Genomic DNA, 14,357 nt, shown 5'->3' on the forward strand with positions numbered 1-14,357 from the left:
TGGTGTGTTTGTGTGTTTGCTTATTCATTTTTGTTATTATGTGGCGTTTCTTTCAATCTAAAGACCTGCCCAAAAGTGACTCGTGGTCCTCGGCGCGTGAGCTGGTTCAACGCTCGACTTCCTGTTGTGGTCCCTTCAGAGGACGGGGGGGGGCACACGGCTGGAGGAGGTGGAAGGAGACACATTTCTGGACAGGTCCTGACAGCGTGCGGGGGGGTGCGCACACACACACACACACACACACACACACACACACACACACACACACACACACACACACACACACACACACACACACACACACACACACACACACACACACACAGGGCTAGTGCAGGTAATCGTCCACGGAGGCGAAGGCGCAGGAGCCGCTGCCAGTTCGAGCCATGATGGCGAGGCACTGGGCGGCCTGACCCACGGCCTGGGCCAGGGGGGGCTGCTTGGGCAGATTGTGGGTCTCTGGGGACGAAAAAAAAAGCATTACGAAATGGGCTTTGTGGTTAGCAATAAATATTCTTCATTAATACAGGTCATAACGCCCTAAATAAATATAATAAAATCTACAATGGATTAAAGCAATGAGCTGAAATGAGTCTCTGAAGACGCCTCCCTTCGATCTAAATGACGTTCTGTGAGTTGTACTTTTATGGAACAGGAAGTCTGTTCTACTTCAGCTCGTCAACTGTTGTAGTGATTTAGGAAATGAAAATTGGTTCCATCCAGATGGTGTCGTTTTTTAATCCCTTGTTCTATTCTAGTAGAATCATGAGTTCGATTCCTCTTATTTGAATTTTGCCGTGTCAGTGTTAACGTAATCCTGCAGACTGCCGACTATTTAGACTATTCTTCACAGGTCTGAATCTGGGCGCCATGGAAACGCAGACAACAACCCACCTAGTATTGCACTGTTGAGCGTGGAGCAGACGGGCTCCCTCTGAATGGCGTCCAGCTGGTAGCCCACCGGGCTGCTCCAGGGGTCCGAGTAGGCCAGCAGGCTGAAGGCGTCCTGAGAGGGGACACAAACGATGACCTCACCGTCTCCTCCAGGTGTTCTTATACTAACGGCTACTACGTAGTACACTAGTGTCTACTACTACTACTACTACTACTACTACTACCACCACGGTCAGTTACTTCAAACTGCGCGGCGTGGGTTGTAAGAAGTGAGTGTTTATTAAAAAGGCAAAGCAGCCTCGATCAGGTGACCGGGGCGTGAGGTCGTTGACGTTGCCGTGGCGATCTGTGCGTTACCTTCAGCATCTTCTTGTTAGCGGAGTTCTTGCCACACTCGCGGCGGAGGTGTTCGCTCATGCTCTGGAGCTCCCTGCCGAAATGGATCATCCGCTCGATGGCCGCCTGGCTGCCGCCGCACAGCTGCCTCTTGGACTGAGTCGACTCGACCTCTGCAGGGGGGGAGGGGGGGGGGGGGGGGGTATTTGGATTAATGTGCAAAACCCAGACTTCCACAGCATCTTCTAGAGAAGGAACCACAGTCCCCCTTTCAAGCGTAGTTTGTCACAAAAGTTCATTGACTTGTAGGTGGTCTTCATTCACGGTGTCACTGGGCTCTCAGTAGGCTCCGTATATGGGGGGGGGGTCGCTCCACTCACCCATGTCGGCGTCGCAGTCTTCGGCCTCGGCGGCGTGCTTGGAGCCGCCGTTGAGGAAGCCGTTGGAGGACGATTCCGTGACTCCGTTGGTGAAGTGGTCGACCTCCATATCCACGTCGCCACTGAGGCGGGACACAGGGGGGGGGGGGGGGGGGTTAGTGCGTGAGGCGGGTCACAGGAAGTTCTCCTTCACTTACCAGTACCTGGTTGCGGGCTGTTGACTGTGGCTCCCGTTGAGGCTGACGTCAGACGCCGGCAGGGCGGGGCCAGATGTTGGGGGGCAGGGCTTGTGACTGTGAGGGGAGGAGCTGTGGCTCTTATTGGACGTCACGCCGTTACAGCAGTTACTGTCGAACCCTACGAACGAACAGACGGGACACAGTGAACAAGGAGGAAAGAAGCCACTACGACGGAGGCGCGTGTTTATGCGTCTGTACCTGGGGGGTGCGGCTGGGAGCTGCTGGCTTTGTGGCTGGGGCTGCTGAAGGGCCGGGGGGAGCCGGGGTAACTGTCCTGAGACTTTGGGCTGCGGCCCCCCAGACACCTCACCTCGCTGTCCGTCCCGTTCACCATCTCGATGAACTGTCTCACTCTGCAGCAGAGACCACATGACATCACACCATGTGTTAAAGGGGCCTCAGAGACGCAGTATTTATTCACAGTAAGGAAAGAGTTATTAAATATGTGACTTTGGTCAATCTGATGGTGTTACTTGAGCATGAAGAGCAGGTCTGGGTTCCTCTCCAGGAGGTTGGGGTAGAGCTGCTGGGTGGTCTCGATGGCCTCGCCCATTCTACCCGACAACACCAGCTTCTGGATCTCTGCAAACCAACCACATGATTACACGAGGTCAAGGGCTTACTTTGGGAACTCGTTTTTTTGGGGATGAAGCCGACATTGATCATAGCAGCTTTGGGTTTTAGTAATAATTCATAACCTCGCGGAGCCAAAGCTTCCAGCCAGAAAAGTGACGGCTGATCAAACCTCAGGTCCAAGTATTGTGAAAGGAGCTTTGTGCCGTGTACTGGGTGGACTTTCCCAAACTACTGTCACAAATCATACGACTCTTCTGACTAACATCACTACTTATAATCGGATGAATACAGACCAACATGTGCACATGATGCGTAACACACTGATAACTCGCGCTCTTATTGTGGTGACCGTCGTCTGTATAAAACAACTTACGCTCTTATTGTGGTATAAAACACCACCTGGAGCCGCTGTGCTTCTATCTGTAAGCTGCTGAGCAGCAGGACTCACTCTGTCGGTTTTTGATGGAGGCCAGCTCCTCGTGCACGGCCTGGTCTGTGGATTTGGCGAATGCTTCCGCTGTGGCGCAGTAGCTGTGGTGCACCAGGTAGGACGCCACCATCCTGACGAGACACAACAGAGAGGAAAGGCGCTCAGTGGAGGGAGGAATCCTTCAGACCAGAAGACCCGACAGAAGAGCTTCTCCTCGCCGAGTCACACCAACGGGACGCAAACGTCTAAACGTCACCTGAAACGTCACAAACAATCCTCTCAAACACAAAGGGGGGAGGGGGGGGGGGTGTTTCCTGTTGGCTTCCTCTCAGGAAAAGCTGTTGGCTCACAATGATCACCAAACGACACCATGGAACTAACCTTTTAGGTGTTTGACCCCCACCTGTAAACACTGTACCCCACCCTCAGTGTTCTGTGATCAGAGGCCTCAGCGATGACTCTATGCAACCCCCCCCCCCCCCCCCCCCCCCAGTCTGACACCAGCGCAGCAATGGCAGCTTCCCTCCCCAGGCCGAAGGAGGACTTTCTTGGCTAAAAATACAGAGTAAAAAAGCCGCCGCGAAGCCCCAAATGAAAGGAGATTAAATCCATTCGGGACAAATGACCACGGCCCAGAGAGCTAATCCCATCAGGGCGTCACTTCCTGATCCCAGCTGCTGCTCTCCGATGGGGGGGGGGGTGGTCCATCTGGGCCTTTGAGCCCCGCCACGTCGGCCGTCACTTCCTGCCGCAGACGGTTCCCAGAACTCATCCATCATCAGCATTTGAAGGGTTGAACTCCAGAAGCCGATTGAGTGATTCCTTACGTAAAGGCTGGTTTTCCAGCTGCTTGTATTCGAGTTAATAGATTCCCAGGAAACGCGGTTCCAAGTGGGTGTGATGCTCATTGGTTCCAGAGGGAGACAAGTCTAAAATTCTACAGACCACCAAAGTAGAATGTTTTACACTTAAAGACCACAAAAAACGGATCAAATCAACACGATTCAGGGACTCACTTCTGGATCATGGACTGCCACTCGCCCTCGCGCTCCCCGATGGGGCAGCGGTCGATCTGGGCCTGGATCTTCGTCCTCCACTCGCGCATGTAGTCCTCGATGTCGAACACGAAGGGGTGCTGGCCGAAGTTGGCGTCCACCACCTCGCCGGGAGTCTGCAGGCCCACGGTCGGGTACAAGTTGGGCTGCGGATCAGAATCGGGTCAGAATTAGGTTTCTTGCTCATCGTTGACTTTACGACACCAGGAGGAACCGGAGGGGAGTCACGACGAGATTATTGTGTCATCTGCTTTATTCCTGTTTGGAGAGGAGGGGGAGGGGCTTATCTCCATGGAAACCCTCAACTACGCCGTTTATTTCCACCCTCGACCGTGAAAGAGCAAACCACGGAGCCCGGGAAGCTCAGCGCCGTCCCGTCTGGGTTCAGAACCTGGGCTTTCCAGCCGAGTCACATGGTTCATTACAGTTCTGTGATTGAATGTGTGAGCAGACTAAAAAATGATCAAACAGATTTAAAGCAGGCTAATTGTCTGAATTCATTCTCGCTGCGGGACAAGAAGCAAACAACTTTTAAAATGCCTCTTGTCCGAATGGAGTTTGGATCGATCGCTGCTATGCTAAGCTAAGCTAAGCTAAGCTAAGCTAACGTTGTAGCTGCTCAAGCAACAGTCCCACCGACGTCGTCATGGTCGGCTGCGTCTATTAACACGAGATATCATTTCCTCCAACAGCGTCAGGAAGAGAAGCTCGACGCTCGGTGGGAAACGGAGCGAGAGGGAAGACTAAAGGCCGGGCGAGCAGCACAAACGGTGTGTGTGTCTGAGCGTTATCGGTGTCACAGTCCAATCCGCACAGAGGTCAGCAGTGTGGGGCTGACGCACTTGGCTGCACAGCCGTGGACCAACACCAATGTTCTGCTGCTCAATGGATTATTGTTGTGAGTAAGGCGCTTATTTTCTTCCCCGGTAAGAAAATGACCAACAAACGGTCCGAGCCCCAAAGAAGAGAGCAAAACTAATCAGACCAAGTCTCCCAACTCGATATGGGTCACGCATGCATCAATATTGGTGTGTGTGTGTGTGTATATAACCAATGTTCTGTTGGGACCGTGAGGGCCGGCACAGATGCATCTCAGCACTATTTAAACGTGATGAAGTTGGTCTTGGACACAGACGATGAAGGACAAAAGGAGGACACTTACAGGCAGGTCAGTGAAGGCGATGCCTGCAGAGGAACAGAGACACCGAGTCAGCATTAAGCAGAGTCCTTTGTGTGATCACACTGAGCAGCAAGACGTCATTAAAATGAATTCAATCCAACGCCCAGGTCTAAATGTAGCAGGTAGGAGGCGGGATATATGCTTAATAATAATAATAATAATAATATCAAATATGCTTAAAACCTCCATTTAGTAAAGAAAGGAAGGCGCTCAGAGAGCTCACCCAGGCTGTGGCCGTTCTTGGTGTAGAAGCAGGTGTTGTTGATGAGGTTGACGCAGCAGCCAATCACGTCGCCCGTGGTGAAGGTGGGTCCGTAGGGCTGCCCGGTGCCGGACGAGCAGAAGGAGTGCCCGTCGTCGCCGTGGTAACCGTAGGAGTGCTTGTCCCAACCTGAGGGACGTCAGGGTTTATAACATTAATAACAATAATCCCGTGTTAACATGGACTCGGGAGCTTTAATTTAAATGAGTGACGATCTGTGATTGTTGGGTTGTTCAAAGGCATCGAAGACGACGCCCGACGGTGATCGATGCCTTGCTGAAGAGCCAAGAGCAGCTTCATAATTAAAGGACTAGATGCGTGTGATCAATCCGCAAAACAAACTCAGCATGAAGCAAATGAATCTTTGGCATTTCTGTCCTGTAACTTCTGGTTATCAAAGACACATCCTGATCTGTGTATGTTTTAATCAATTGTTTCCCACAAAATACTAACAGGCATCAAGATTATGGTTTTTTTTTAAAGAATTTGCTGTGTGAATATTGTCTGCTGCTATTGGACACCATGTAGGTCAACCACTAATCCAGACGTCACTCAACGCGCTGTCCAGAACACACACAGATTCCTTTGATGTGCAGAATGTTTTTTCCCCTTCTCTCCACCTCTCAGACTCCGCCTCCACGCCTCAATGCTTAACTCCTGTACATCACTTATGTGTGGACACCGTGCATCCTGTAGCAGCGTCTCCCGTGGTAACCAAACATCAGTAAACAGAGTGTTCTCCTCGCTACGCACCGCAACACATGCACGGTGGGGTCTTACCGGGGAGTCTGTTCATGTTCACGCCCTGAGCCGAGAGACCGATGCCCATGTACCTGTGGACAAGAGGGTTGAGTTTATATATATAATAAGTATCTATAGGTCAATATGCATCCACATCAACAGCCTGTGGTGTTGTAATGAGTAAATATTTAATTAAACTGTTGCTACACAAACGCTCCGTGACAGATTAAATGAGGGAATGTATTATTTAGGATGATCAAAGGGTTCAGACATGTTGGTTAAGGAGGGTCCAGTGGTCAGGTCTTCAGGTTGTTCTGTGTGACATGCGTTTATAAAATAAAAACCTATTTGCTGAACAGGAGGGAAGAGATAGATTTGACTTAAGTTACAACGTGCGACACATCCAATAATCTCAGATGTGGGTTCTAATCTGCTGCGGGAGACAGAATCACCAACAACTACTGGACAGTAAGTCAATCCTTTCACATGTGCTGATGGGTCTCATTTCTCCAATGAGACCTGGATGACACGTGTTTGGGGTTTTCGCTTTGAGCCACTTTACATATCAGGCATGATGGTCGAGTTGTGTGTGAGGTCATGTGACGTAATGACAGTCCGAGGACACGTCTCGATGACGTAATCTAACGTGTCCTTACCCGTCTCGACCTTTGCTGATGATCTTCACCTCAAAGTAGTAGACGCCGCAGGCGGCCGGGATGGGGTGGGTGGCCCGCACGGACGCCGCATCTTTTGGGGTTTTGCCGTGTCCTTTGGGGAGGTTAGCGGTTTTTAGAGGACACACGGTTACACACGGACACAGGGTCATTCTAGGAAACAAGTCTACAGCAACTAAAGGGAACTACTGCCACCCTTTGATTGGGCCTCTTGTCCTTTTTTATTCACATTAAATGAAAACACACAGTGAAGGAATGTATGTGGATGACTGGCTTAGAAGATTCAACCCTCGATCTTTGTCAGAAACAAAGACCTGTAGACAAAGCGCTCTGCATCTTTCATTGGGACGCAAACAGGTTCTTGTGTTGGTCACTGGTTCTGTTTGTGTAGCTTTAACCCAAAAGGGTACGTTGACCATAAAAGGACAGTTATTTCCCCCACTGAAGAAATACTAATACGAGTAGAGACACCAAAACGTTTTACAACACAAGTTGTGGTACAAAAACATCTTTTGTATGTATAATATTTTGTGTACTGTGTAACTGCAAACATTATCCTAGATGTTGTTTCTATTGGGCCCAATAATCCGACAGTACATTTTGATGAACACCTGGTATCCGGTCAGTGGTTGTAAGATTATTGGCCTAAATGCTCTGCATCTGGAGCAGCTGCTGCGACGCACCTCGTCCCGTTAGCCTCTTAAGCTATCGTTAGCTCAAGCTGCTTCATTGCAGTGTTATAAGGGGTCACATATGAAGTTATTACAATGTGACAATTAAAAACGCCAATTGATGTCAAAGTTAAAGAACAGGTTTGGAAAAAACACACAACTGTGTAACTTGTAAATGTTGACATAGAAACCAGATGAGTTTGTTATCAATCTAGATACAAATGTATTTGGTTTTGTACAACTCAGACCACAATCTGAACATTGTGAAACAAGCACGTCATAAACCAAGAGCCCCAATTATCATCATTACTTTAATCGTGTCCAACAACTGTCCTACGCCTGAAGATATTCAACTCGAAGACACCTAGAAATTAGTGTGTGGCTGATGAAATGCCTAAATGATTAGGCTGATGAATAACCTCGGATGCTGATGATTAATCCATAATGTCATTTGTAAAAATGAATGATGGAAAATGCATCCGATCGCTATTAGACAACAGTGTTTAATATAAATAATAGAGGACTCAAATACTTTAACTAAATTCACATTGATAGGATTCCTTCCTGGATTGCAGCAGCACTCAGGTGACTTTACATCTCCGGCTTTACCCTGATGGGGAAATTATGAACATGCACATTATCTGAAATGTTTTCAGGCCCAATATTGAGGTGGTCAATGCAAAAATAAACAAAGAAAAGAAAATAAAGTTTGCAGTGTTCGAATGGTGAAGCTCCTGCACACCTGCAGTGAGACATCCAGGTGAGTGCGTGTTGCATGGAGACAGAACATTCTGGCTCAAAGGAGTGTGCGTGGAGGGCCTGCTCAGACCCAGAATAGTAGAACACACCCTGGAAGCTCAGCTACACCTTCTCTTGTAGGCCGACACACTCCGGATGGCTTTGCAGAACGCCCTGAATGTCACTTGACATGAAACCCCCCCCCCCCACGTCACACTACGTGTACCTCTCACGTCAATCATCAGTCACTGGATCAATTACTCCAAATAACTTGAGCTACCAGAGACACTGAACACGGTGTATTTCCTGTCATTTAGACCCCCCAGTAAGGCTGCGTTAGCCTACCAACAGCGCCGTGCAGCTAACACACAAGGGTGCGATTGTGTGACTCACATCGAGACAAAACAGCCTGACATTTATTTTTGTTTACGGATGGTTGTACGTCAAATGGATTACATTTATACTAAATATGGCGAAAGCTTTATGTGGCCGACATCGGGGAAGCTAACGCGCCAATAGGTCAATTTTAGTTTGGGCTGTGGAATCACCTCGCCAGCTGGTCGGGGTTTGCAAGATGTCCTCTGCCTTGTTGTTGATGAAGCCACTAGCCTAGCCTACTTTGTTTTTAGCCGCAACGGTTGCTAGCTCTGATCCGCTAAGCTAAGCTAACACCAGCCACAACGGATGCTAGCTCTGATCGGCTAAGCTAAGCTAACACCAGCCACAACGGCTGCTAGCTCTGATCCGCTAAGCTAAGCTAACGCTAGCCACAACGGCAGCTGGCTTTGATCCGCCAACCGTCAAAAAGCTAGGCTAACGTTAGCCAAGTTGGCGTCACCCCCCTGAGCAATTCCAAGTGGCGACGACTCTAGGTGTCCTACCTTTGTAGTGGACGCGGAGGTTGTTCTGAGACAGTCCGATGTAGCTGAACTTGTCCTTCGGGCTCCAGGACCGCGGGAGCGGGGTCTCGGTTTCGTTAACGGCCGGGTAGAGCCGTCGGAGCCGCTGGTTGAGCTCCTTTTCCTGTTCGTTCAGAGCAGAATCTCCGTGGACAACGACCGACATCAGGAACCCGCAGCCCGACGACTGTCCGGACATGGCTACGAGGCGGGTTTGGGGATAACTTGGCTTGTTGCTAACAAGCCAGAGACACTTGTGTCCGTCAGTGTCAAGTTTTTTTTAAAAATTAGAAAATAAAAAAATGGGTGGGTTAGCAAAGGCAGCTAGCGGGCTAAGCTAACGGGCTTCGCTGTACGTAGTGAGGCAGCCAGAGCTGGTTAGCCGAGGAGCTAACCTGGCTAACGCGCTTAGCTCGGGCGAGCAAAAAGCCGAACGCGATCGGGTTCAGGTTGACATTAGCTGAAGCAAAGTCACGGATAGACACGTTGAGAGGGGGCACCACCTGACACGCAGGATACGGAGAAACCCGTGAAAAGGACAGGGAGGGGGGGGGGGTCGTCGTTGCGAGCAAAGTAAGTAGTGACGTTAGCGTAGACGGGTCGGGTAAAGCATAATGAGCTCAGCTAGCCGCGATCTTTTGTTTGTTGTCGGAGCGTTATCCGCCGATCTGATTGGCTGAGACGGCCGCTCGCTCACTTCCTACGGGAGCGTGTCACGAGAGCACACAACACGCAGCCGAGGGGACGACGTGACACCTTTTGCACCTGCATCACGAAAGCAACGCGCGCTACGCCGTTTGACGTGTTGGTCATGCGATGTGATCACGGTGGTCGGTCATGTTGCACAATGTGCTTTGACGTGTGCTTTTGTGTGTGTGTGTTTGTCCTGCTTATTGGGACATTTTGGGGTCGACTCCCTCTTGTGGGTCCGGTGCAGGTTCAGTTTCGATGGATGTTGACTTTATTTTGGTGGTTGCCAGCAGAAGGTCAGTTTGTGGCCGAACTTTATTAAGTGTTTTTTTTTATGGAGTAAACTAGTTTTTTACGCAGCAACAGCTTCATCAATTGTATAACCGACTACAACTGAAAAGTATAAGAGTAGGTTTAAGTTAAAACAAATGTCTACATGCATAAATATAAATATATAAATGTATATATGTGAGGCGGCCTGCAGGCCGAAGGAAGCTGGGCTCGGTGGACATGTGGGAATGTGCATTGCATCACGGTGCAGGAATCTGAAATGAAGTTAGGGTCCCTGTAGGGAGGCACTTGGGCAGATTGCTGTTTACCACCAGACGGACGAGGACAAACTGTTCGGGGAGAAGATCCTCGCTGTTTGTTTTACATCCTGCTAGAACGAGTTTAACATGTGGTCAAAATCTACTTTCAGTGTGCTCCAAAGGAAAGTCCTGTTTACATGCTTTTACTTTACCACAAGTATTTAATTTTGTATTTATTTTCAACTTTGTACTCCACTACATTTATGTAACTGCCACCAGCTGCTTTCCCATTTAAGATTCCTTAGATATAAAAAACATATGACGAGAACCGTTCCTTTATGAACACGTTCGGATCTGTGATTTACTTTTTTACCGCTTAGAAAAAATCAACCAAAATGTTGATTCCATGCAATTAAACGGTATTAATAGAGGGGAAAGGTATCTTTCAACATTCAAACTAAACAAAAATAGCTACAAAAATGTTTGTTTAAAAAACCTCACTGTTTGGCTTCATGTGACTGAAGTATAAATGAACCAAAACGCTATAAAAGTACTAAAACGCAAACCTGCTCCATCCTCAAGCATCAGTGTATATATTATTGTTATATATTGTGTGTGTGTGTGTGTGTGTGTGTGTGTGGGGGGGGGGTGGTTCAGACTGTACCTCTCTGCACAGACTGAGCTATGAGTCATAACGTAACGCTCTGCAGTGTAGAGCGACCTCGTGCCGCCCTCCTTCTCCACCGCTCACAGCGATGGGAGGTTCCTTCAGGTTTCCTCTCACACCTGTTTACGCCTCCTACAATTTGTGCACAAATGACCTGCATCACGAAATGTTCGAGGAAAGATGATTTACTTCCCTCTACTAGTCAACCCCACTTAGCAAGAAATAGATAAAGAGGAAGTTTAAATAAAAAACACTTTTAACAGACTTTAACTGGTATTAGTTTTACTTGAATCGTCCTTTGTTTTTATTCAAAGACCCACCAAGACATCATCATGTTAAAAGTTGACTTGAATGCATTTGAGGCTCAGACACACATTCGATCCACAGGTGTCAGAGACAGTTATTAATACCTTAAACCCCTTTCTCACTACAATGTCACCTACTCCTCATCTTGCAGATTACAACGTTTTTAGCTAAATGTGACACTTTTTTTAATCTCTACTGGGTAATTAGTGGACTATCGGGCTAAACGGAGCACAACCGTGTAGAACAAGAAAAAGCCCCAAACTGAGCTCCATTAGTAGATAATGTTCCCGCTCTCTTCTCCAGTGACGCACAGGAGCATCTCTCGCCGCTGTCGGCGCGTGACCACGTGCTCCGTCACGCGGCAGCGCCCCCCGGTGGTGGATCCTGGCCCACTCGCCCCGGTCGACGGTGGCCCAGCTACGGCGGCACGCAGTCCCACAGCTCGTGGTAGACGCACCGGCAGAACCCGTAGACCATGATCAGCAGCAGGCTGGCGGGGACCAGGCTCACCAGCAGCAGCCCGATGGCGGTCCTCTGCAGGATGAGCAGGTAGACGCCCATGGGCAGCGAGCTGAAGTACAGCAGGCCCAGCAGCCACACCAGCGCCCGGGCCGACGTCTGGCACAGGAGGGACGCGCAGTTCCACACCGTCCACCTCCGCGTGACCGACGCCATGGAGTCCAGGCTGGAGGAGCGGAAGCCCCGGTTCCCCTGGCGGCGGGGGTCTCCGGGCAACAGCAGCGGAGGGGGAGGCGGCTCCATGATGGTGATGACCACAAAGTTTGGGGAGCCCCGGGTGGAGGAGGAGGAGTAGGAGGAGTAGGAGGAGGAGGAGGAGGAGGAGGAGGATGTCGTGAGGGGGCTGCCACCCATGAGGGAGCTCAGGAGCCCCGGGCTGAGGAGCAGCTCCGTGGTCGCCTCCTGGCGGAAGTGGAGGTTCCTCTGATTCCTGCTTTGGAGCGCCAGCGCCGCCGCCAGGCTGCAGTCGTCCGGCAGGCCGCTCGCCGCCCGGCCCGGCAGCCCGGTGACGCAGCGGCAGAACGGGCACACCACGGCGTCGGGAGGAGACTCACCCAGGTCCAGGATCTTGGCGAGGCACTTGGCGCACAGCCGGTGGCGGCACTCCAGCACCTTGGGCCTGCGAGCGGCCAGGTTGTAGGCGCTGTAGCAGATCTTACACTCGAGCTCCTCGGCGCCCGGCAGCTCGATCACCATCCTGACCCCTGACCCCTGGCCTCCGGATCAACAGGAGCAGCCAGCCCAAGGCTCCGGTCCAGGCTCAGTTTCCCATGGATGGAGACGGAGACAACGGTCCACTCCACCGGAGGTCTGGGGTTCATTGTGGCTGTCCAACGGGCTCCTGCAGTGTGTGTGTGTGTCAGAGAGAGAGAGAGAGAGATTAGAGTCAATGAGGGGAAGGCCCTCGTGTGTTCTGGCCTCTGTTGGTTGTCTCCCTCTGTGCAGTCGGGGCGTAACGCTGCTTCGTTTGGGGCAAAAAAAAGCCTTTCATGGCAAGTGTGAGAGAGAAAGACACCAAAGAGAGAGAGAGAGAGACACCAAAGAGAGAGAGAGAGACACCAAAGAGAGAGAGAGAGAGAGAGAGAGACACCAAAGAGAGAGAGAGAGAGAGACACCAAAGAGAGAGAGAGAGAGAGAGAGAGAACTGTTAACACAGCATTAGAAGAGAACAAACAGGCGAAGGGACAACAAAGCAAAGCCTGTGCAAACCAGAGCTGGAATTTTCGAGGATGATCTTTTGTTGCTCAGTGAAATTCAGTCCAATTAGTGGCTCATGCACACACACACACACACACACACACACACACACACACACACACACACGCGTCCGCAACCAGTCTCTGCACGATATGGTGTGAGTGTGTACGTGTGTGTGTGTGTGTGTGAGAGAATGTCCTCAGTGTTTTAAATATGTTTCTCAAACATTTCTCTTCATAAGACATATATCTATATATGAATTCATTTTATGATCTTAAATGATTTACAACAACATGTGTGAATAAACCTTGAAAATGTTTTTCACGTCATCCATGTGAACACAATCGAATGAGGATTCCAAAAGGGTTTTTAAAGGTTTGAGGTGAGTGAGGTCATGCTGACCTTAAACCATCATGATGTAATCATTTCGTACTTGAGTCCTGCTGAAAGTTTGGTCCACATTTTGATAAAGTTTCACGAGATTACGTAAAAATATGAAAGTCATGGTAACATTTTAAAAATGTCCATTTTATTCTTACCATTTACAAGTCAATATCAATTTCAAACATTACCTTTTCAGGATACTTCATTGTATTTTACATTAAAAAATAATGGATGTTCCTGCCAACATGCAGGAATAGATTAGAGTAGAGCATTCTGTGTAGTGACCAACAGGGGGCGACACCTCTGCTCCCATAGACGTCTATGAGAAAATGACTATTAACAATGATGCATTTCGCAGGATTTAAGGCCTCTTTAAAGCTCCTGTTGATCATTATTTGTCCACTAGGAGGCAATACAACAACCTCTAATGCACTTCCCCTTTGAACGGACGGACACCGTTTCTGATGTGTGTGTGTGTGTGTGTGTGTGTGTGTGTGTTATCCATTTACATCCTTGTGTTTGTCTTTCATAATTTACACATCGCATGTAAACGTTTAGTGATTCCTGATTCCTTATATAACAGGAGGCTTTACAGCACAAACACACACACACGAACATGACGTCAACTCAAACCAAAACAAAACAAGCAGCAGCTGACGTCTGGAAGTGAATAAACTGGGAGGAAGTGGACTTTCACAATAAAAAGGCATAACAATAGAAATTGTGTAATTACAGTAGTGCAAGCGGTAAAACACAAATTCAACATTTACTTTCAGATGAAAAGGTTAACCCCAAAGGGCAAATACATATACTTTTTGAGTTTAGACCATCAACCTCCCGCTCATGTGGACATCTTGAACGCCATAATGATACCAAAGGGAACGTCTGCTGAAGATGTTATTTTGAAAGCCCCCACCACCGGAAGCACGGTCACACCTCCGCCGGCTCAACTCGACAAGCCGCCTCTGCCTGCGCCGCGGAGGGATCCC

General features: G+C 49.4%; 3 protein-coding genes across 5 annotated transcripts in view; all 3 read right to left on the reverse strand.

Annotated features, from left to right (window-relative positions):
• Positions 1 to 14,357, reverse strand: part of myo10 (myosin X) — a 209,716-nt gene that overhangs the window by 115,078 nt on the left and 80,281 nt on the right. The gene's annotated exons all lie outside the window — the stretch shown is intronic.
• ranbp9 (RAN binding protein 9) lies at positions 4 to 9,738 on the reverse strand. Of its 3 annotated transcripts, none has more exons than XM_062557608.1 (14): positions 9,058 to 9,738; positions 6,750 to 6,861; positions 6,133 to 6,185; positions 5,314 to 5,481; positions 5,073 to 5,095; positions 3,872 to 4,056; positions 2,874 to 2,986; positions 2,323 to 2,431; positions 2,048 to 2,202; positions 1,808 to 1,967; positions 1,611 to 1,732; positions 1,252 to 1,403; positions 895 to 1,006; positions 4 to 459 (listed from the first exon to the last, which is right to left on the reverse strand). In XM_062557608.1, exons 1-14 carry the CDS (start codon positions 9,272 to 9,274, stop codon positions 329 to 331), a joined length of 1,812 nt encoding a protein of 603 aa, XP_062413592.1. In that variant the 5' UTR covers positions 9,275 to 9,738; the 3' UTR covers positions 4 to 328. The 3 variants fall into 3 exon arrangements, with proteins under 3 accessions (XP_062413592.1, XP_037313835.1, XP_062413593.1); XM_037457938.2 differs by having other exon boundaries at positions 1,814 to 1,967; positions 9,058 to 9,734; XM_062557609.1 differs by lacking the exon at positions 9,058 to 9,738 and adding an exon at positions 8,725 to 8,975.
• Positions 10,952 to 14,321, reverse strand: rnf182 (ring finger protein 182). Its single transcript, XM_062557610.1, has one exon. It carries the CDS (start codon positions 12,481 to 12,483, stop codon positions 11,686 to 11,688), a length of 798 nt encoding a protein of 265 aa, XP_062413594.1. The 5' UTR covers positions 12,484 to 14,321; the 3' UTR covers positions 10,952 to 11,685.

Source organism: Pungitius pungitius, chromosome 15 (genome assembly GCF_949316345.1).
Source record: "Pungitius pungitius chromosome 15, fPunPun2.1, whole genome shotgun sequence".
NCBI lineage: Eukaryota > Metazoa > Chordata > Actinopteri > Perciformes > Gasterosteidae > Pungitius > Pungitius pungitius.

What these genes read in the sequence shown, in the direction of transcription:
- rnf182 (XM_062557610.1), bottom strand. Translation starts at nt 12,483, where the DNA reads ATGGTGATCGAGCTGCCGGGCGCCGAGGAGCTCGAGTGTAAGATCTGC.
- ranbp9 (XM_062557608.1), bottom strand. Translation starts at nt 9,274, where the DNA reads ATGTCCGGACAGTCGTCGGGCTGCGGGTTCCTGATGTCGGTCGTTGTC. An exon ending in CTCCCAGCCGCACCCCCCAG is followed by an intron (nt 1,968 to 2,047) that starts GTACAGACGCAT and finishes GTTCGTTCGTAG; the next exon opens with GGTTCGACAGTAACTGCTGT. An exon ending in CAGCCCGCAACCAGGTACTG is followed by an intron (nt 1,733 to 1,807) that starts GTAAGTGAAGGA and finishes GTCCCGCCTCAG; the next exon opens with TGGCGACGTGGATATGGAGG.